Source organism: Myotis lucifugus, unplaced genomic scaffold (assembly GCF_000147115.1).
Source record: "Myotis lucifugus unplaced genomic scaffold, Myoluc2.0 scaffold_1, whole genome shotgun sequence".
In the NCBI taxonomy this organism is placed as follows: domain Eukaryota; kingdom Metazoa; phylum Chordata; class Mammalia; order Chiroptera; family Vespertilionidae; genus Myotis; species Myotis lucifugus.
In genome coordinates, this window is record NW_005871049.1 from 13,375,792 (window position 1) to 13,399,123 (window position 23,332).

General features: G+C 41.4%; 1 protein-coding gene across 3 annotated transcripts; it reads left to right on the top strand.

Moving 5' to 3' along the window:
• The first annotated feature begins 349 nt into the window (after positions 1 to 349).
• ZNF330 (zinc finger protein 330) lies at positions 350 to 22,452 on the top strand. 3 transcript variants are annotated; one of them, XM_006081713.3, is made up of 10 exons: positions 350 to 513; positions 3,496 to 3,624; positions 5,460 to 5,479; positions 5,579 to 5,649; positions 8,301 to 8,380; positions 15,559 to 15,685; positions 16,139 to 16,243; positions 18,962 to 19,008; positions 20,270 to 20,387; positions 21,494 to 22,452. In XM_006081713.3, exons 2-10 carry the CDS (start codon positions 3,505 to 3,507, stop codon positions 21,763 to 21,765), a joined length of 960 nt encoding a protein of 319 aa, XP_006081775.1. In that variant the 5' UTR covers positions 350 to 513; positions 3,496 to 3,504; the 3' UTR covers positions 21,766 to 22,452. The 3 variants fall into 3 exon arrangements, with proteins under 3 accessions (XP_006081775.1, XP_023610379.1, XP_023610385.1); XM_023754611.1 differs by lacking the exon at positions 350 to 513 and adding an exon at positions 2,969 to 3,087; XM_023754617.1 differs by lacking the exon at positions 350 to 513 and adding an exon at positions 7,276 to 7,422 and having other exon boundaries at positions 3,591 to 3,624.
• The last annotated feature ends 880 nt before the right edge of the window (positions 22,453 to 23,332 follow it).

Genomic DNA, 23,332 nt, shown 5'->3' on the forward strand with positions numbered 1-23,332 from the left:
GAGAATTAGCCAGCACTTTCGGTCGGAGTCAGCAGAAACAGTACCAAGTCTGTGAGTTCATGTACCTCTTCCTTTTAGAGTTTTCTCTTCCTTTAGATTCCTCCTTCTCTGGGAAAATAAAATAGACGGGCCTTCCCATCTCCTTAGAGCTCGGCTTCCCCCTTTTCCCTCTTCTCTCCGGCCTCCTCCTTTCCACCAGGTCTTCCTCCCCCCAAGCTGGAGAGCCCGCTGCTCGCACCCCGCTCCCCTGCCGGAGTGGGAGGGACGGGGCGGGGCGAACAAAAGTGGGCGGGCCCTTCCCTGTCTACGCGCCGCCGTCAGGACGCGCTGACGTCAGAGGACATCCGGTCCGGCTCCCGGAGTCGGAAAGTGACTGCCCGCCGTGCCCGCGTCTCAGTAGCCCCTAACCCCGGGTCGTGGTCCGCGCGCCGGATCTGCTGTCGCCGCGGGCCGGCGTCACCCCGCCGCTCCCTGCCCCTCTGGCCCCGGAGTGAGCCCGGCCTCCCCGCCAGGGTGAGCGAGGTCGGCCTGGAGCGCGCGCGAGGGAGGGTGTCCCGCGGGCGGTGGCGGGCGGCGGGCCCCCGAGCCGAGTGGCGCCCCCGGCGAGTCTGCGGCCGCCCGCCCGTCCCTTCACCGCGCTGCCTCCTCTGGCGGCCGGCTTCCCCGCCCCGACCGCGGCCACCCCGCGCCCGTTTCCCCGTTTGGCGGCACCGGCCACGTTCTGGAGAAGTCGGAGCGCTGCTGGAGAGGGGCTTAACCCCATCTGAGGCTGAGAAAGAGAATTTGCTCTTCACATTCCCAAAACGAGGGGGAAAAAATGAGGCCCAGCGTTCTCAGCGGTTCACCCCCGGGGTCGTAGAGAATTCCTCCGGGTGATCGATCACCCCGCGGTTATTTCCTGTGCTCTGTGGGCCGTATCGGTACACGTTTTTGTCACGTGTAGACTTTGTCATGTTAAATACTGTAAGGGTGACCCGGTGGGCTGGGGCAGTACTTGAGTAACCACCTACCAAACGTCCTGGCTTGATTTGTCCATTTTTTTTAAAAGTCGCAACTTCCCATCACTTGGCATTTGATGGGATAGTCTAACGTAGGAGTGGAAACCCAAAGTAGGAGAAGTTCCGGAGTGACCTTCGCGTTGTGTCCAGCACAGGCTGGCGCGTGGCCTTGCTGTATTGTAATGGGCCCCGTTGAAGGGGAAATGGAAGTCTCCTAGCGGCGCGCTCACCCCTGGCGCTGTCCACGTGTCCCGGGCACGCGTCCGATTCTTTGAATCAGAGCGTTTGTGTCTCCAGGGAGGTTGCATGTCCCAGTCCCCGGTGAAACCCGAGCCTGTCCTTGGAGGCCTGGCGTTCCTGGATCCTGAGCAGGGCCCAGAAGTCTCAATCTGTACTTTTAGGAATTTCTGCAGTTGATTTTTGAGAATCACTCTTAGAAAAAAGACTTTAAAAATATGTATTTTGGAGAATATTAAGAAATTTGAGTTTGAGATTTCAAAGCAAGCATGTAGGTTCTTTCATGAGTGTATCTCTTCATTTGTTGAATGATTAATATGTGCCAGGCAGAGCTGGGAGGCAAACATCCGCACGAAAAATGGGGCTGGAATCCTCAGGGAACGTCTAGCGTTCATACTACTGAAAAGCCAAATAAAAATGTGTTATTTAGTAAAAATCTTGTTCTACTAAATGTGGTAGTTCTTTCAACCAAATGATGAAAGCCAGTTTTAAAGTCATTATCTTCTATAATAATAAAAGCGTAATATGCTAATTAGACCGGACATCCTTCCAGACAACCTTCCAGACGAAGCCAGCCAGGGTCCCGGGTGCCAGAGGGAAGCCAGTGCCGGCAGCCGGGGGAAGGAAGGCCTACTCTTGCACGAATTTTGTGCATCAGGCCTCTAGTTTTAATATATGTGGTAAATACATACTCTTAAACATAACTTTGAACCCTGTTAAAATTACAACAGGTTGTAGAATAACATTTTGTGCAAATCCTTTACTTAAAACCTTGAGATAGCTAGGAACTTAAGTCCCCTTTATGTGAATTAGCCAGTGGTAAAATTGGTTTCGCTATAGGTCACTTCACTTAAAAGTCGCAGAACCTGTGCACACGGTTAAGGGAGGACTTAATGTACAGGGGTGGGCAAAAGTAGGTTTACAGTGTTGAGTATGTGAAACAGTTTATTCTTGTATTATTTATTACTTATTGTATTATTTATTAGTTTTACTAATGCAAACCTACTTTTGCCCACCTCATATATGCTCATTGCATGTAGACAGAAGGGCAGCTTTCAGAGTCAGAGCAACACTATAATACCTTTAACATCTTTTCAGAGAGAATAGTTTGACTTTGTAGTTAATGTCATTTGACTTGCCTAGCAGATGTTTTATTTAGATACTACATAGGAGAACCACGACTTGTTAATCTTTGGGTCTTGTCAGTATCAGGTCATCTATATATATAAAAGCCTAAGTGACCGACCGGTAGCTATGACATGCACTGATCACCAGGGGGCAGACACTCCGACTGGTAGGTTAGCTTGCTGCTGGGGTCTGGCCGATGGCGACTGGGCGAGATGGGCTGGACATGCCCTGGATTCCTCCCACGGTCTCTCCCTGGCCAGCTAGCCCCGATTGGCCCCAATTAGGACTGGGCAACACGGGCTGGACATGCCGTGGAGCCCTCCCCGGCTCCGACTGTGCACCGGTGGGGTCCCTCGGCCTGGCCTGCTGGAGCCCTCGTGCAATCCGGGACCCCCCGGGATGTCTGCAGGCCAGGCTGACCAGTAGCTATGATGTGCAATGACTGCTAGGGGGCAGATGCTCAACACAGGAGCTGCCAAGCTGTGGTGACTTGGCAGCTGCGGTTCTTGGGTGACGCACCTGGAACCAGAGAGGAGGGAGCCCGATTCCGGGGTGTGTCACCCAAGAATGGTCCTCTCGCAATCCGGGACCCCTCGGGTGATGTCGGAGAGCCAGTTTTGGCCAGATCCCCGCAGGCCAGGCCGAGGGACCCCCCCCCCGGGCACGAATCCATGCACTGGGCCTCTAGTTTGAATATGAAGTTCAAAACAGTGATGTAAACTGGGTAAATAATACACTTTTTAATGATTTCTTGTTAATGATATCTGCCTAATCATTTTATTTTTTACCTTGGTACAGAGTAATTTTTAAAGAATACTTAATATCAGGGAAACTTTTTTTCCTCAATGGGAAAAAAACTTGGCTTTTAAGATGATTTGGGGGGTGTGTGTGTGTGTGTGTGTGTGTATTTACATTTGTTAGAATTGTTTGGTAGTGCAAGTAAGTGCATTATTTTAAAAGGCATCTATTTTATTTGGGATAATGTGTGCTTAATGTTTCATAAAGGCCTAAAATTGCTTACCTGTCAAAATGACAGGTTTGAGTTTAAAATTTAATGAGAATAAATTTCTTAGTTATTAGCAAATGCAACCTGGCACTTATATCTTCTCTGTTTGTTCTCTTGTGTTGAAAGAGAGAAAAAATGCCTAAAAAAAAGACTGGTGCGAGGAAGAAGGCAGAGAACCGCCGGGAACGTGAAAAACAGCTGCGAGCATCAAGAAGCACCATAGATTTAGCTAAACACCCATGCAATGCTTCAATGGTAACAGCTTTTTATGATATCAGTTGATAGTTGAAAAATTGTATCAATTATCAGAAAAACACCTGAAAAAATTTTAGTGAATACAGTGTTGCTGCATGTATTTTATTGATTTTGAAATCTGTTAGAGGCATGTCCATTGTTTTCATTAACACTTGAGTAGCAATGATTTTTGTTTGATTTTATGTTATTTATAAAACCTATCATATTACCTTGGCTATTCTTGGTGATGAATAGTTATTGACCAAGAATACATACTAGGATTGCTGTGAAAAATTTTCCAGCTTCTCTGAGCTTATGTGCCTTAATTCAGTTTATCTTATTAGTTGGAATCTTTTTATCATTTTCTCTTAGCAGTTCTTTATAACTCATTTGATTTTTCATTTCTAAACTTTCTACTGTTCTTGACATCTCTTTTGATTTCCTGTTCTACTACCTTATTTCCCTGTGCCAAATGGGTTAGTCCTGATCACTTGTGGGCTTCTTTGGTCAGAGTTGTGAAAAGCAAGTGATATTTGTCAGCATTAGTCCTTTTCGTTGACCATGTTTCTCTGAGTTGTCCCACATTTCCCAATTTCTACTTCTCTCTACTTTTTCTATTCCCACTACTCCTCTTTTTTCTTCTTCTGTTTCATCAGACACACATAAAGTGTTTACATGACTTAATTCCACACACTGTTGTGTATCTACCCTGTGCCGTAGATGCTGTTTTAGGCGCTGTGGGGGATACATAGGTGAAGGACGGATCAGTTGTTTTGTGCAGTACTTAAGAACTGTTTGTTTATAAATGACAAATCCAACCTAAGTAACCGGGAGAAAATAGTGGACTAACTTGTATAGTTGGGCAGGGCAAGGATGTAGCTGGAACACGGGACAACTGGAACCTGGAACAATCTTGTAGTTCCATCTTTTGCTTTTGTTCCTTTTTGCTTATTAGTTCCATTTTCTCAGGTTGTCTTACTCCATGTGTTTGGGTTCATAGGCCCGGGTAACTCACATATCTCACATCACATATCCTTACCCTCAGAGAGGGAAAGAACTCTGATACTTTGGACTTCGTGATGCCATTTCTAGGACTAACATTTATGGCTGGAGTGGGGGAGCAGGATTACATAGCACAGATAGGACAGTGGGGACCCCCTTCTGTGTGTCAGGGTCCTTTCTAGAGTCTAGGGGTAGAGGGCAAGATGAAAGAAGAAGTAATTCACATTCCTAAGTATATACAATGACAGCCAGACTTGGTGAGTGTTGCAGTGGAGGCACAATGAGGACTAAGAGGTGATAAAGTTGAACGTGTGGATGGGCTGCAGTTTACAGAAGAGGTGGGATCATCACCAGAACTTCCAACAAGGAAAGACTGTGAGGAGGGACTTTTCAGGGCAAGGTGTTAGAATAAGTAAGGCATAAAAAAAGAGAGTACAAGGCATATTTTGAAATTGGCTGACAAATAGTGACTTGAATCTAAAGAGAATAGGCCAGCAATTTGAAAAGTAGTTAGAGATCAGATTGTTGAGAATTTTTAATACCATGCTTTAAGATTCTGGATTTTCTGTAAGCTTTACCATATTGTGTTCTCCACTGTTTCTTGTGTCCTTTATTATTTGCGTGATTCATTAAAAAACAAACTACCTCTATTTACCTCTTTTGTGAAAATGCCACTTCTTTGTCTAGGGCATTATGCCTTTGTTATGTGTAGATTCCTGTATACTGGGGGCAGTTGGAGTATTTGGGCAAATGTCATTTAAATTTTAACATGAAGAGCAGGATGTTCTTTATAATGCAAGTAAATTTGTAATTTTCAGCCAGTAGGAAATTAATGTCATGTTTATATTTTACAGGAATGTGACAAGTGTCAGAGGTAAATTTTTATTTCTTTTTCTATCTATATATAATAATTAGATCCTCTGATCTTTTATCTGATATTGACTATATTTTAAAATTTATTTTACATGACAAGGCGGCAGAAGAATAGAGCATTTTGCTATTTTTGTAATTCTGTACAGAAGTTACCAATTTGTGCACAATGTGGTAAGTATGACAACTAAAGGCACCTGCCTTTTATCAAATATTTGTTGGCAGTTAATCAGTTTGAAATGGTGGGTTTATCACTGTTTATAATAATGTTATGCCTTACCATTGATAAAATATCATTAAATGTTATTTTGCCTACAAGTGGGAAATAACACTATCAAGTGCCTAATCAACACTATCAAGTCTTGATTTTGACTCTGTAATGTAATGCTGGAAAATGGTTAACATACAGGTTAGATATAGGTTACCAACATGTTTTTGTTGTGTTTTTAAGATTTTTTAATTGATTTTTAGAGAAAGACAGAGAGAGAGAGAGAGAGAGATAGATAGAGAGAGAGAGAGAGAGAAACATATTTGCTGCCTATCCTGACTGGGAATGGAACCAACAACCTTTCAGTGTATGGACTGATGCCCAACCAACTGAGCCACACCGGCCAGGGCTACCAACATGTTGTTTTACACATTAAAAGATCAGATTTCAAACTAATAGTACTTGGTGGTCCTGGATTTTTAATTATACTATCTTAGTCTTGTCCATAGCCATTTGTTTACATTTCTAAAATTTGATTCCTGCTAATATTGCCTGCAGTATGTTAGACCATTCGGAATAGTTTTATTCTACATTTACCTGGTGCCAGTTTTTTGTGATCATTTGTTTTCTGTTTGGCATTTAGCATATGATTCTTGAATTTCTTCACATGGATTCCCAAGTGATTAGAATAGAGTTCTTAAAGCCACATACTCATTTCCTAGGTATAAGTGGAAACTAAGAGTAGATGATCGTTCAGAGTAAAACTAAATGTAGTGCACAGAACAAGATTGGTGTTTGTCAAATAGTCTTTCTTAGAATACTTGTGATATATTAATAAGTATTTTTTAGCACAATGTATACATTTGAGAAATGCTGTGTGTTTCATCCCCTTCCCGTCTGGGAGCTTTCTATTATATCCTGTGTAATAAAGAACTAATATGCTAATTAGACTGAACAGCAGAATGACTGTCCGGACGACCTTCCAGACGAAGCCAGGGCTGCGAGGGCCCAGGCAGCTGGGGCTGTGAGGGCTGAGCCCCTTGCACAAATTTCGTGCATCGGGCCTCTAGTATTTATATGTTAAAGTTTCTGAAGACCTCCAGTAAAGAAATACAGATTTTCTCCCCAAACTTTTACTTGAACAAATATCCCTTTTGGTTTTGGTATAATAATTTCAGGTGTAACACATTTTGGGATATGCTCATTTTAATGTGTTTACGTATGATAACATTGCAGAAAGTTAGGAATGTTTAGGGCTACATCCCTGAATATTCTAGTGTTGTTCTAGCTTTCAAAGACATCATTGAGGTTTATAATTAATGAAAAAGAGAATACTGGCTTAGGTAGACCGCTTATCTGCCAGTTATATCCTTATTTTATAAAAGAAATGAATGTAGAGTGAGAAAATAATTTATGGAAAAGATTAAATTCTTGCTAGGACCTTCCTATAATTTCAGTGTTTTTGAGCTTAAATTTTGTTATACATGGATGCATTTCTCACGTATTTTGTACTTCATGTTAGACAATGGAACAGTGGGTAGCTGTTGCCTCTCATTTCCAATTTCTCTTTCTTCCCGTTTCTTGTTGTCTAGCTTTATTCCTCAGGTAATCAGGATAATGGAAAATTGAATATCTTCTGTTTCTTTGATGTTCCACTTTGTGAAGTATGAAATTGATGATTACTGTGTCATTATTAATCTTCCCAAAGTATATGAATTTCCTGACAGTGTTTTGGATTGGTAATTAGCTGTTACATCAGAGTTTTTGTGGCTATATGGTAATTTTTAGCTCTATCACCATATTGCTGGTTTTTGTGCTCACTTGGGGACTATTTGAAATTGTTTTTGAAAAATATTTAATTGGAGGTTATGTCTGTAAATGTGTACATATGCATAAACTTAAAAAGTGAACCAGATAAGATGCATAACTTCTGTTTGGTTGGTTTGAGATATTGTGTGGAAAGAAATAAGCAACAACTTTAAACCAGACTCTTTTTATTGTGAATTATGAATGATTAAATTCATTTTTTATTTTTTTCAATCCTCACCCGAGGATATTTTTCCATTGATTTTTAGAGAGAGTGGAAGAGCGAGGGAAAGACAGAGAGAAATATTGATGTGAGAGAAACACAACAGTTGGTTGCCTCTTGCACAAGCCTTGACTAGGGCCCGAACCGGGGAGGAGCCTGCAACTGAGGTACATGTCCTTGACCGGAATTGTACCCAGGATCCTTTGTCCACAGGCTGATGCTCTATCCACTGAGCCAAACCGGCTAGGGCATGAAAGGTTAAATTCATTTTAAAGCATATTTTAAAATCTGCTATAATGGTGGTTTGGTTAGAAAACATAACCTGGAATTTCTGATTTTAGTACAAATATGAATTAACATACAACTTTATTGTGCAGTTGGTTTTTAATAAATTTCTAATCTCAAAAGATCTGACTCAGGTAATGAGATCTCAGTTATATCCCTTTTCTATTTTTGGTTATGTAAGCAGTACACTGCTTATTTATATCCATTTAAAATTATTTCCACAGGCTAGATAAAGATAATTAATGAATTACTTGCATGTGCTCCTTTTGCCAGGCTAATTGTGCAAATTTGTTTCTTTACCAGGGAAAACAAAGTGCATGATGAAGTCTTCAGACTGTGTCATAAAGCATGCTGGTGTATACAGTACTGGCCTTGCAATGGTGGTAAGCTTCTCGTCATCATCTCTTAGACCCGTCACTGATTTTCAACCAGTGTGCTGCAAGAATTTTTAAAACACGCACTACCTGACTCTTTCATCAGGGGCACTGACCCCCTTTTCTCTTCAATTGTGAATTTTAAAAAATGACAACAGCCAGCACAATAATAGCCATCCAATATGAATTAAAATTATACTTATTTAAAAAAAATGTTTTCATTGATTTCAGAAAGAGGAAGGGAGAGGGAGAGAGAGATAGAAACAACATTGATGAGAGAGAATTATCCGCTGCCTCCTTCACTCCTTACTGGGGATTGAGCCAAGAAATGGCATGTGCCCTGACCGGGAATCCTAGTGTGACTCCCTGGTCATTGGTTGATGCTCACTCACTGAGCCACACTAGCCAGGCTATATCTATTTTTTTTTTTTGGTCAGATGGGCAAATATATTTTTTTGCTAAGCCGGCAGAATTTTAGTAATAAATTTATGTGTGTTGTGCAATGAAAAAGGTTGAAAATTGCTGTCTTAAGACTAGTTGTATCCAAGGATAAGAAAACATCATTCTGACCAATGGTTATTTTTTATAACCACTGTATTTTATACATATACTAAGGTCTGATATGCACGGGTGGGGCCCCTTGGCCTGGCTGGCAATTGGGGCTGATCAGGGCCATCTCGCCCAATCCCGATCAGGGTCAATGGGGGCGGCTGGCCAGGGAGGGACCGCCGGAGGGGTCCAGGGTGTGTCCGGCCCTCTTGCCAAGTCCCAATTGGCCGGACCCCAGCAGCAAGCTAACCTACTGTTTGGAGCGTCTGCCCCCTGGTGGTCAGTGCGCGTCATAGTGACTGGTCAACTGTGACCAAATGGTTGACCACTTAGCTTATTGCATTTTTATTATATAGGATTATTATCCTATATAATAAAAGAGAAACATGTAAATTGACTATCCCTCTGCTATGCTCACCAGCCAATCAGGAGTGAGTATGCAAATTAACCCAACAAAGATGGTGGGTTAATTTGCATACACAGGCACAGGCGGAGAGCAGAGCAGGAGAGCCAGCAGAGAGTGGAACGGCTTGGGGAACTTGGATCCCCAAGCCACCAGATGGAGAGCAGAGAGGGAGAGTTGGCGGCTTGGAGGACTTGGCACGGCTTGGGGAACTTGGATCCCCAAGCCGCCAGATGGAGAGCAGAGAGGGAGAGCTGGCGGCTTGGAGGACTTGGCAGAGTGGGAGGCCATGGGACCGAGACCAAGCAGGAAGGGAAAACCAAGAGTGCGGGGAGCACCAGGAATTCTGGGAATCGTAGTTCTGGTGGCAGATGGATCTCCTAGACCAGTGGTCAGCAAACTCATTAGTCAACAGAGCCAAATATCAACAGTACAACAATTGAAATTTCTTTTGAGAGCCAAATTTTTTAAAATGAAACTATATAGGTAGGTACATTGTTATTAACTTAATTAGGGTACTCCTAAGGTTTAGGAAGAGTCACACTCAAGGGGCCAAAAAGCCGCATGTGGCTTGCGAGCCGCCGTTTGCCGACCACGGTCCTAGACACTAGAGCAAAGTGAGCTTGAAGCAAGTTACTGTTGCAGTGGGGGTTGGAGGGAGAGCAAAGGTGAGAGACATAAGTAGAATCAGAGTATCTAGGAAAAATTAAAGGGAAGATATCCTAAAACTTCCAGGAAATCTCCACCAATGAAGCAAAGAAAAAGCCTCTATTATTCTGTGAGCAACAAACCAAACTGAGTTAGGGTCTCAGACAATTCGATCATATGATTGCAAAGACAGACAGAAACTCCCGGATTGGAGAGGGCTCCCAGATTGGAGAGGCTGCAGGTCGAACTGAGGGACCCCCACACCCCCCAAGTGCATGAATGTCGTGCACCGGGCCTCTAGTATAGGATAATCACACTGCTTTGTCCCGTGGCTTCATTAATCTGGAGTTATCTGGATTATCTGTGGCATGTTTTTGTATGACTTTCCTTTATTACCTACTTGTTTTTAACTGCTTCCTATTTTTCTTATTTGGAAACATACAGGGAATGGAAACATTTAATTTTGACTTAAACAAAATTCATTTGTCAGTGGTACCTTTCTAATGTGTCTTACTTAGACTTCATTTACTACGAAAGCCCTGCTTAACCAAGGTTCATGCTTTTGATTAAATAAGCAACCTCATTCCAAAAGAACATAGGATTAATAGTTTTATTTTAAAGCTTTTTATTTCCAAAAAAGTACATACTTAATACAGGTTATACATAATTTTCCATTATATGTAGACTTTTCTAAGGAAATTCATTGTTTTAAGTAATAAAAACATGTTTGTGTGATGCATTTTGCTCTCTTTTTCACTAAAAAGTTATTCTTGCTGAAACCGGTTTGGCTCAGTGGATAGAGCGTCGGCCTGGGGACTGAAGGGTCCCAGGTTCGATTCCGGTCAAGGGCATGTACCTGGGTTGCGGTCAAGGGCATGTACCTGGGTTGCGGGCACATCCCCAGTAGGGGATGTGCAGGAGGCAGCTGATCGATGTTTCTCTCTCATCGATGTTTCTTTTTTTTTTTTTTTTTTTTTTTTTTTTTAATATTTTTTTTATTTTTCGCTTAAAGTATTACAAAGGGTATTACATAAGTGTCCTTTTTTTCCCCCCCGCCCTTGACACACCCCTACCCTCCCTTACCCCCCAGTGTCTTATGTCCATTAGTTATGCTTATATGCATGCATACAAGTCCTTCGGTTGATCTCTTACTCCCCTCCCTCCTGCCCCCCAACTCTCTCTGGCCTTCCCACTGCAGTTTGGCCTGGCTGGCAATCGGGGCTGATCAGGGCCATCTCGCCCAATCCCGATCAGGGTCAATGGGGGCGGCTGGCCAGGGAGGGACTGTCGGAGGGGTCCAGGGTGTGTCCGGCTCTCTTGCCAAGTCCCAATTGGCCGGACCCCAGCAGCAAGCTAACCTACTGTTTGGAGCGTCTGCCCCCTGGTGGTCAGTGCGCGTCATAGCTCGACTGGTCAACTGTGACCAAATGGTTGACCACTTAGCTTATTGCATTTTTATTATATAGGATTATTATCCTATATAATAAAAGAGAAACATGTAAATTGACCATCCCTCTGCTATGCTCACCAGCCAATCAGGAGTGAGTATGCAAATTAACCCAACAAAGATGGTGGGTTAATTTGCATACACAGGCACAGGCGGAGAGCAGAGCAGGAGAGCCAGCAGAGAGTGGAACGGCTTGGGGAACTTGGATCCCCAAGCCACCAGATGGAGAGCAGAGAGGGAGAGTTGGCGGCTTGGAGGACTTGGCAGAGTGGGAGGCCATGGGACCAAGACCAAGCAGGAAGGGAAAACCAAGAGTGCGGGGAGCACCAGGAATTCTGGGAATAGTAGTTCTGGTGGCAGCCCCAGGACCGGAAGCGGAAGCGCAGAGTGCGGGGAGCACCAAGAATGCTGGGAATTGTAGTTCTGGTGGCAGATGGATCTCCTAGACCAGTGGTCGGCAAACTTATTAGTCAACAGAGCCAAATATCAACAGTACAATGATTGAAATTTCTTTTGAGAGCCAAATTTTTTAAACTGAAACTATATAGGTAGGTACATTGTTAGTAACTTAATTAGGGTACTCCTAAGGCTTAGGAAGAGCCACACTCAAGGGGCCAAAAAGCCGCATGTGGCTCGCGAGCCACGGTTTGCCGACCACGGTCCTAGACACTAGAGCAGCTGTGGGCAAACTACGGCCTGCGGGCCGAATCCGGCCTGTTTGAAATGAATAAAACTAAAAAAAAAAAAAAGACCGTACCCTTTTATGTAATGATGTTTACTTTGAATTTATATTAGTTCACACAAACACTCCATCCATGCTTTTGTTCCGGCCCTCCGGTCCAGTTTAAGAACCCATTGTGGCCCTCGAGTCAAAAAGTTTGCCCACCCCTGCACTAGAGCAAAGTGAGCTTGAAGCAAGTTACTGTTGCAGTGGGGGTTGGAGGGAGAGCAAAGGTGAGAGACATAAGTAAAATCAGAGTATCTAGGAAAAATTAAAGGGAAGATATCCTAAAACTTCCAGGAAATCTCCACCAATGAAGCAAAGAAAAAGCCTCTATTATTCTGTGAGCAACAAACCAAACTGAGTTAGGGTCTCAGACAATTCGATCATATGATTGCAAAGACAGACAGAAACTCCTGGATTGGAGAGGGCTCCCCTGAAGGCTCCCAGATTGGAGAGGGTGCAGGTCGAGCTGAGGGACCCCCACACCCCCGAAGTGCATGAATGTCGTGCACCGGGCCTCTAGTATAGGATAATCACACTGCTTTGTCCCTTGGCTTCATTAATCTGGAGTTATCTGGATTATCTATGGCATGTTTTTGTATGACTTTCCTTTATTACCTACTTGTTTTTAACTGCTTCCTATTTTTCTTATTTGGAAACATACAGGGAATGGAAACATTTAATTTTGGCTTAAACAAAATTCATTTGTCAGTGGTACCTTTCTAAATGTGTCTTACTTAGACTTCATTTACTACGAAAGCCCTGCTTAACCAAGGTTCATGCTTTTGATTAAATAAGCAACCTCATTCCAAAAGAACATAGGATTAATAGTTTTATTTTAAAGCTTTTTATTTCCAAAAAAGTACATACTTAATGCAGGTTATACATAATTTTTCATTATATGTAGACTTTTCTAAGGAAATTCATTGTTTTAAGTAATAAAAAACATGTTTGTGTGATGCATTTTGCTCTCTTTTTGACTAAAAAGTTATTCTTTTAACCAGGTTTACTGTATCCCATTGTGTGATTTTATGCTCTGGTTCGAATTGCAGTCCATGATTAAAATAATACTATTTTACATCAAGCAGAATATTTTATTTTTAGTAACTCTCCAAGAACATATAATTACCTATTAGGAGGCAGATCTTTATATGACATATTTCATGTGTGCTTATCTTATAGATGCAAGGAGCTAGAATTATTCATGGTTATCTTGTGAATTCTTTATTTTAAATATAAGATAGTATTATCTTTCAAAAATCAATCAAAGATTCAAAAACCATGTCATCTTCCTTGGTAGCTTGCTTATGTCTAAATTTATCAAACACTTTAATTAACTGAGTTGTATGAGTCTGTATGATCTTTTCTTGTATAAAGGAAATAGTTAAGTAGAATCATGAATCATTAGTTACAAGTTCTAGAAATTCCCTCTTCACCCTGCTTTGTCCTAGGAGCCTGACTGGATCATAGCTTTCTTATGTTAAGGCTTCCTTTTGGTTCAGTCGATGGGAGACCCTGGCAGGATACCTTAGGGTAATAGGAGAATACCATCTGGGTCTTTATTCTCCCAGCTCATTCCCTACCAGGTTGCTCTGGTTTGGATGTGAATTGGGCAGAGTTCCTCTCCATATGGCTCTCGCTTGGGGTTCTGGTAACTCCCTCCCATTCCTGTCCCTTGATGTTTTTTCTTTTTTTTTTTTTTAAAAGAAAAAATATATTTTACTGATTTTTTACAGAGAGGAAGGGAGAGAGATAGAGAGTTAGAAACATCGATGAGAGAGAAACATCGATCAGCTGCCTCCTGCACATCTCCTACTGGGGATGTGCCCACAACCAAGGTACATGCCCTTGACTGAAATCGAACCTGGGATCCTTCAGTCCGCAGGCCAACGCTCTATCCACTGAGCCAAACCGGTTTCGGCCCTTGATGTTTTTTCTGAGCCTATCCCTGTCCTTTGTAATTATCTCTTTTAAACTCTCCTGTCCTACACAGTTTAGTGTGCCATCTCTTTGTTGTTAGAACCTTGAGTAGTCCAAGAGACATTTGAGGATTTGCTAGCTACACTGATAATCCATTTTTATAAGTCATAAAACATTTTTCCTATTTGCTCTATACTATTTTTGTTACAGGGCCTTGAATGGTGTAATGCTGAACTGAGATTCAGAAGACCTGGATTTAAATCTCAGCTCCTCTATAATGTAGCTCTGGGATTTGGACTTAGTCTCAGGCCCCTGTTCCTCATCTGTAAAGGAAAGACCAATCAATCCATTAAGATTCTTTCTAGCTCTTAATACTCTTGACCTCATGTTATTGAAAGGTATAGTCTTACCATCCTATCTTAATACAGAAATGGAAAATCTTACCCTGTCATTTAGTTCTATATATTTTACTTTAATTTTTTTCCCACAAAGAAATAGGATAATTGCTTTGAAGCATAAGATGCCTTAAAAGAAAAAAAGATGCTGATAGATGCTTAATATGTTCTCTAGGTTATCCTAGAAAAGCTATGTGATTATTTTATAAATTACACAGATAAGGAATTTTCTTAAGTTAGAAATATTAGTATTTGGAAGCATTCAGTTTAGTTACTGGAATTGCTGTACACAAGCATGCCTGAACTGTGGACTCCAGATTTCATTTGAATTAGAATTCAGTTTGAAGGCCACACTTCCAGCTCCTGACTTACTTCAGTGATTAATATTAGGGTAAGTGTATAGTTTTCCCCTTCTTTTTCTTTTGATATATAGCTAAGGTCTGTATATTATAAATAGCTATTGGTGTAGTTTTCACTCTTAATTTTGGCTGAGTAAACAGTAAAATTTTTTCTTCAATGAAGCCACCCACTGTCACTGAAGGTTGATAAATTACTAAATGTATACATCTTGGATGGTAGCTACTGGGTAGGACAGAGACTTTCAAACGTTTTACCTCATGTCACAAATAAACTACTAAAATTCTGCAGCACACCAAAACATATATTTTTTTGCTAATCTGATAAAAAAAATAGGTATAACTGATTGATTTTTAAAATAAATAATAATAGTAATTATCTACCCTTTTTGCTCCAAAGTGACTTTTAAAAAAATTATGTGCCTATACTTGTATATAAGGATTTCTGGTACCAAGAATTAATCAATCAGACATAACCTTATTATGCAATGTGACCAACAAGATGAAACTCTATTAAATGGCCTATGTATTTATGGTTCAAGACAGCACATCACACTGGATGACTCTTGTTGTGTTAGCTGTTGTCATTTTTTTTAGTTGACAATCTAAGGTAAAAGAGATCAGTGCTCCTGACTAGGTATTGTACATTGAAAAATTGTTGTGGCACACTGAAAATCGCTGTGTTAGACAATGGCTGCAGCTGGTCAAGTGACGAAGATTAATTTTTTGTGCTCCTTGGTTGCAGGGTGCAATATGTGACTTCTGTGAAGCTTGGGTTTGTCATGGTCGGAAGTGTCTCAGCACACATGCCTGTGCCTGCCCTCTTACCGATGCAGAGTGTGTGGAATGTGAACGAGGTGTCTGGGACCATGGTGAGTGATTACATTAGGCAGCGAACTTGGCTGTAAGTGAAGGCTGACTTTGAAACATCCTGGATACTCTTTTTAACATATTTTTCAGGATGCTATCAATCCTAAATACAGACACTGTTTTGCTTATCAGTTTAGTTGAAAAGGATTTATACTAGCACTAACAGTCATTTGGATTGTTTACCAAAACAAGTAGGGAGGGTATTTATGGGAGAGCAAGTGTCTCGGAGCATTGTATTACATATGTGTAGCCAGGGGTTAGTGGGAGTCCATTTCTGTATGGTTCATTTTAGCAGTTTTCATTGTAGCCTTTACCAGAACAGAAACTCCTGTGTCATTATGGTGTAAATCTGAAATAACTTGCCATCCTTTTTGAGCAGTTTTATAGATATGAGTTTTTTAAATTATAAAGCTTATCATATTTACATTTTTGTGTTTTGTTTTTTAATCTAATAGGAGGCAGAATATTCAGTTGTTCTTTTTGCCAAAACTTTCTCTGTGAAGATGATCAATTTGAACATCAAGCCAGCTGTCAGGTTTTAGAAGCAGAAACATTTAAATGTAAGTTTATATATATTAAATGTTTATATATATCCAAGTTTCTTAATAGTCTGAGAGTTAAACAATGAAAAAGGAATCCAGTTTTTCATGTAGCCTCTTATGGACTGTAATTTAGCTCAAATCTATTTTTTGGTTGTAGAAAAAATTCATAACACATCTATTTTCTTTTTTCAACAGAGGTGCCTATGGTATTTTAATTGGGCCAATTCTTTATTTTGTAGGAATGATCAGGAATTACTGGTCCTGAATACAAAATGTCATTTTCACCTCTAAGTTACTAAAATAATCCCCTTCGTCTCCACACATTTCCAGATGCCCCCAAGTAAGGGCTACCACCCCTGGTTTCTTTCCAGTGATTCTTAGGAGTATGCATCAAAGACACCTGTGGAGGATTTTTAAGAAATACAGGTGTTCAGGCCTCATCCCTGAGATTCTGTATTTATGTTTGTGGTGGGTGCCAGGCACATGCATTTAACCTGCACACATAATTCTCAGGGATCTTCCTATTTGAGAACCAGTGTTACTGACAGGGTGGATGGTATCATCTTCACAGATAGATTGTATTTTATTTCTACTCTGATTCTCAAAAGCTCAAGTTTTGGAGTTATACTACTTGATTTCTACTTGTTGGTCATAGGATTTTGGACAAATCACTAAATCTTTCTAAACCCGAATCTCCTTAAAAGGAAGATGTGAATTTCTTTTACAAAGAGTTAATTGAAATGAGAGTCCAGATAAAGAAAAGCATTAGTATAGTACCTGGCACTTAGAAAACCTTCCTGTATAATAAAAGCCTAATATGCTAAGTGTCTAGTCGTCCGTTCAACCAATCAAAGCATAATATGTTAATGATATGCTAAGGCCACTCAACCGCTCACTATGATGTGCACTGACCACCAGGCGGCAGACAGTTGATCAGTTGACCAGTCACTATGACATGCACTGACCACCAGGGGCAGATGCTCCGAACGGTAGGTTAGCTTGCTGCTGGGGTCCGGCAGATCGGGACTGAGTGAGACGGGCCAGACACGCCCTGGAGCCCTCCTGCGGTCCCTCCCTGGCTGGCCAACCTCCTGCGTCCCTCCCCTGCCCCGATCGTGCACCATTGGGGTCCCTTGGCCTGGCCTGCGCCCTCTCGCAATCTGGGACCCCTCGGGGGATGTTGGAGAGCCGGTTTCGGCCTGATCCCACAGGCCAGGCCAAGGGACCCCACTGGGCACGAATTCGTGCACCAGGTCTCTAGTTATTATATAATAGACTAGAGGCCCAGTGCACAAAAATTTGTGCACTTGGGGGGGGTCCCTCAGCCCGGCCTGTGCCCTCTTGCAGTCTGGGACCCCTCGGGGGATGTCCACCTGCTGGCTTAGGCCCGCTCCCCAGGGGATCGGGCCTAAGCTGGCAGTCAGACATCCCTCTGGCAACCCATGAGCCCTCGGGGGATGTCCATTTGCCAGTGGGGAGCAGGCCTAAGCTGCAGTCGGACATCCTTAGCGCTGCCGAGGAAGCCGGAGAGGCTCCTGCCACCACTGCTGTGTTGGCAGCTGTCAGCCTGGCTTGTGGCTGAGGAGAGCTCCCCCGTGGGAGCGCACTGACCACCAGGGGGCAGCTCCTGCATTGAGCATCTGCCCCCTGGTGGTCAGTGTGTATCATAGTGACCAGTCATTCCCAGTCGTTCTGCTGTTAGGGTCAATTTACATATTACCCTTTTATTATATAGGATAGAGGCGTGGTGCACAGATGGGGGCCTGCTGGTTTGCCCTGAAGGGTGTCCCGGATCAGGGTGGGGGTCTCACTGGGGTGCCTGGCCTACCTGGGTGAGGGGCTGAGGGCCGTTTTCAGGCTGGCCACACCCCCTTCAGGGTGGGGGTCCCCACTGGGGTGCCTGGCCAGCCTGGGTGAGGGGCTGATGGCTGTTTTCAGGCTCGCCACAGCTCCTTCAGGGTGGGGGGTTCCCGCTGGGGTGCCTGGCCAGCCTGGGTGAGGGGCTGAGGGCTGTTTTCAGGCTGGCCACACTCCCCGGTGACCGATTTTTCAGCAGGTATCTGGGATTTATTTATCTTCTATAATTGAAACTTTGTAGCCTTGAGTGGAGCCCAGTGCCCGCCAGGGCAGGTGGGAAGCTTGGCTTTCCTCCATTGCTGGGGGCAACCCAAGCCTCCTGCTCGCTCCAGCTTTGTGGCCGCCACCATCTTTGTGATGGAGTGACGGAGTGACAATTAATTTGCATATTACTCTTTTATTAGATAGGATGCCATCATGGGAAAGACTGATATTCCCCAGATATTCACTTCCTTTAATTTGGTTCTTGTTCTGGTAGTTCTGGTATCAGTTGTTAATCCTTATATTCACATAAATTTAAAGTTGAGATATATGTGTGTGTATGTGTGTGTGTGTGTATATATATATGTATATGTCATTATTAGATATATCTATATCTAAGACATATATCAATTTTATATATACTAGTATAATATTTACAATATTTTTATAGAATGTTTCAAAGATTAAAGGAACATCTTAAAGTATACAACAATTGTTGATTTCCTTTCTTGTGATTTGGAATTCAATCTCATATTTATGTATCCTTTAAGTTATTTATTCTATGAGACAGAAAAGCAAACTTAGTAATTGACCTAAGGTAGTACTTCAAGTACAAATCTGTGGGAAATAGTGTTTTGATACCAAGTTTAATCTGGGCATTATGTATTTCCCCCCCAGGTGTTTCGTGCAATCGGCTCGGTCAGCATTCTTGTCTCCGTTGTAAGGTATACTTGAGTAGTTTTTATTTTTTGTTTTTAATTCCCATACTCCACACCAGTCCTTGGATTACTTACAGCTGTGATTAATCTGGAAGGATCCTTAAACATTATTTAGTTTTGTTCTTTCATTTCGGAGATTGTGGGATTGAGAAATCTTTATGACTTTGCAAAGGCTATTGGTTGGCTTGTTTTAGAGTTGACTCTAGTACACATGTCTCCTGACTCTTGGCTCAGTGTTTTCACACCTTACGTTTATGGAAAAAATTCTGACCAAAATGACGGAGTGTATTTTAATTAATGTCAAAATGCACTTGCTTAGGACAGTGAAGATTTCCATAATGTTTTAATTCCTTGGAACTTATCTCTAGCATTTCTGTTTGTCAAAAATAACTAAATAGATGCAGTCAATTCACTTGCTCTCAGAAACATTCTGGTTTTTTCCTTATATTCTTAATCCTATCTTATTTCTCTTTCCACTCTTTTCTAATTTTGTCTAAGCTGTTTCCTTTGCCTTAGATCCCTCTTCCATCTTTACTGTATCCCCATTCCCCTTCAGATCCCAGCTAAGACTTCATGTTCTTTTCTGAATCCTGCACCGGGTTTAGTGCTCCTCCTCTACTCTTCTCTTTCAACGCATAGTGTTTTATAGCAGCCTCTCCACTTGTCGGTGTCCCCAGTTAGACTGCATACACTGTGAGGGTAAGATAGGCTCTTCACCATATGTCATCAGGGTCTTTGTGAATACTCATATATTCATGTGTGAATATATAAGTCTACATATCATACCCTGTGTATAGTTTCTGCCTTGTGTTAGGTCATAGTTCTGAAGAGTCCTGATACAGAGCATTTCTCTTAAGAAATTAAAGTCAGGAGTGTGACCAGTCCCAAGCTCTTCTGCCCTAATGAACCATATCTTTAAATTTCCTTGAAATAGTGAATATCTTTATGCATTTTAAATTTATTTATTGCTGCCCTAGCTGGTTTGGTGCAGTGGATAGAGCATTGGCCTGGGAACTGAGGTGTCCCAGGTTCGATTCCAGTCAAGGGCACATGCCTGGGTTTCGGGTTCCATCCCCAGTGGGGGGTGTGCAGGAGGCAGCAATCAATGATTCTCTCTCATCAATGATGTTTCTATCTCTCTCTCCCTCTCCCTTCCTCTCTGAAATAAATAAAAATATATTTAAAAAATTAAATGAAATAAAAATAAGTCCTGCTTGAAGGACTTCCTTTAAATTTATTTATTGTTTATTTTTACTTCTCCGTATAGGCCTGTTTCTGTGATGATCATTCAAGGAGCAAGGTGTTTAAACAAGAAAAAGGAAAACAGCCTCCTTGCCCTAAATGTGGACATGAAACTCAGGAAACTAAGGATCTTAGCATGTCAAGTAAGGCTCTTCTTAAAATGACAGTGGGTTCGTTTTGCTTTCATGCTTAGACAAGATTTATCTTTTTTTCCCCCTCTATTTTGTTTTTGCCTCTTTTTTATCTGAAAAGATAAATGTGTTCTCTTAAGGAAGTGGAATTTTACAGCCTTGGAAAATATATGGGTAAAATTTCTCAATTTAACTTAAGAAATATACCATCATTCACTTTGATATTTGGCATTTGCCTCAGTTAATGACATAGTGAATACTGAAATTTAAGACCAAAAAAGGGATTTTTCTTTTTTTTTGCTGAGGCTTCCTTGTTCAATAATTGAGTAGCTATAAATCCTTAATATTTAAGTGCTGGTAATCTTTAGTACTGGAAAGTTGGAATTCATTCTTAAGCAATTCTTAGGTGTGTAGTATTTGAGCAGCTGTACTTATTATGTACTACATCACTACTGTAGGAAATTGCTTTCTGCTTTTTATATAACTTTTCTATGAAGGAATAAGACTGCCATAAACATTCATAGTAATGCAGCTCACAATTTGACTCTTTACCAAACATATCAGAATGGAACCATAATTCTAAATGACTTTGCTTAATCAAATGAGGAAAGACTGATGATTTTGCTGATTTTTTTTGCACTAAAGTTTGTGTTGCTAGAAGAAATTAAAGGCTTTGTCTTCTAGGACATCCGACTTATAAAATTGCTCTAAAAAGTGTAATGACATGAAATCAGCTCTTCTATGATTTAAAATAAACGTTTAATTGATCAAACGAAAGGGCATTTTATTTTAATTTTTAACATGCCTTATTAGGTTTAGAGAGTGCTGTTTTGTTTCCCAACTTTTTCTAGATTTAATGAAATGACACTGTAATCTTTATCATTTGTTACATGTGTCTATGTAGACCCTCATGTTGGATAGAATTGATTGTTTTTTAAGGTCTTCTTTTTATCCAATTAAATATTAAGTTAGGAAAGTAGGAAAAATGTGGCTTACTTTTTTGTTAGGGAGTAAGAAGTAGCCAATCAAGTTCATGTAATGTTATGTATTGTAGAGGAAAATGAGGATGTAGAGAACGGGAACTAATAAGGCGCCATGTACATATCCGTGTTTTGTAGCACGCTCCCTGAAATTTGGCAGGCAGACTGGAAGTGAAGAGGGAGATGGAGCTTCTGGGTATGATGCTTATTGGAAGAACCTTTCATCTGATAAGTATGGTGATACCAGCTACCACGACGATGAGGAGGAGTCTGAAGCAGAGGATGATGAAGAAGAAGACGACGAAGGTGGAAAGGATTCAGATGTTGAGTCATCAGAATTGTTTACTAATTTAAATTTAGGAAGGACCTATGCCAGTGGCTATGCTCACTATGAAGAACAAGAGGACTAGGGGAACTGCTTGCCCATTGGTGACCTTGTCTGAGAGGAGCAGGAAAGTGTGTGCTTGATGAAGCGCGTGTGGGTGTTCAGAAGTACTGTCACTTAGCCTTGTGCAAAAGACTAGTCACACATACTGGGCAAGGGGTAGGGTATAGCATTTCTCTAGGAACTGAGAAGCAAGCTTATGGCATAAGAAAAATGATTTTCAAATGTAAGATGTTCATTGATACAAGGAATTAAGCATCATGGATTGGATTATTACTGATTTCAGTAACCTGGTAGGTTTTGCCAGTTAGATACATATATAGGATAAAGGAATAATTGGAGGGTAATATATTTGAAATTAAATTGCTGTTTTTATGAATAACACTGCTAATAAATACATTCTGTCTGATTTTGTAAAATGTAATGGGTAAATAGAGTTATTGTATTTTTCCTTGTATGTCCATAGGATACAAGTCAGATGTCTATACTAAATTTTCATTAAATCTTCATATCATCTTATATAGTCATGATATGTGTACTTTAGCAACTGATTTTTCACAGTGTACATCCTGAATAGTACCCATTAATACCTAAGTGTATAGACAAAGGTGACTACAAGCCATTTTTCAGACACAGAATCAGAAATAGTATTACACAGATGCTTTATTCAGGAAATTTAATTTCTGTTTGAATAAATCTAGTATTACAGTTATATACTTTTGATATTTTATTTAATTTCTTGTTCTTAATTTTGTAAACCTTGGAAAGTATTCTAATGGTTTTGTGTAATCTTCATTTTTTTGGTCTAATATGCGAAATAAGTAACAGAGATTAATATTGTGGTAGACACAAAGTTTTGCAGCCAGACCCCGTCATTCATGGTGGAGGTGGAGAACAGACAGTTGCTGGCACAAATTCCAGTTGTTAACTACTTATGCTGGCAAAGAATTGGGATGGAGTGGTAGAAAGAAAGGCTATGGGACTGACTGGCATTTGAGAAGTACAGAGAAAACTAGTTTTGACGACAAAAGGGTTGGATGGCTTATTCTATGGCAACATAATGAACAGCTGAGGGCAATAATAGGCTATGGAAACCAGGTGTGAGAGCCAGCGGGCCTCTGGATGCATGCAGAAAAAGCTTTCATCTCTTATAGCAGGGCTGAGAAAACTGAGGACCAAGCTCAGGATTTAACAGTCATATTGGATGAACTTCAAAGACAGTTGCCAATTAAGGCAAGTCCATATGCAAAGATCAGGGCACTGTTTGGGAAAATCCAGAACCCTGACAAGTGAGATGGAGACATCTGGATGGATGCTGCTGTAGATTTTTACTCCCCAGACTCCTGAACTTTCTGAGCCTTGCAGTCAGCTCACTCCTCTCTGTTAAGGACGAGCATCCCCCATCCCACTCCCAAGCTGAACAGAAGTCTCCTTCCCTAGGCAATATGTGCCCCCTCAGGACTTGTCCTATCTCCAGGCTACTAGGCCTAGAATTAGGGTTAACTAACTAGAATTAAAATTAAGCAAAGCTCAGCTGGGCCAGCAGAGAGGAGAAACCACTATTCCCCAAAGGAGCTCCAAGAATTTGGCCA

Bases quoted from the DNA above. Each gene is read 5' to 3' on its own strand.
- ZNF330 (XM_006081713.3), top strand. From the start codon at position 3,505: ATGCCTAAAAAAAAGACTGGTGCGAGGAAGAAGGCAGAGAACCGCCGG. The intron at 16,244-18,961 runs GTAAGTTTATAT...TTTCCCCCCCAG, and splicing joins AGAAGCAGAAACATTTAAAT to GTGTTTCGTGCAATCGGCTC. The intron at 20,388-21,493 runs GTAAGGCTCTTC...CGTGTTTTGTAG, and splicing joins TAAGGATCTTAGCATGTCAA to CACGCTCCCTGAAATTTGGC.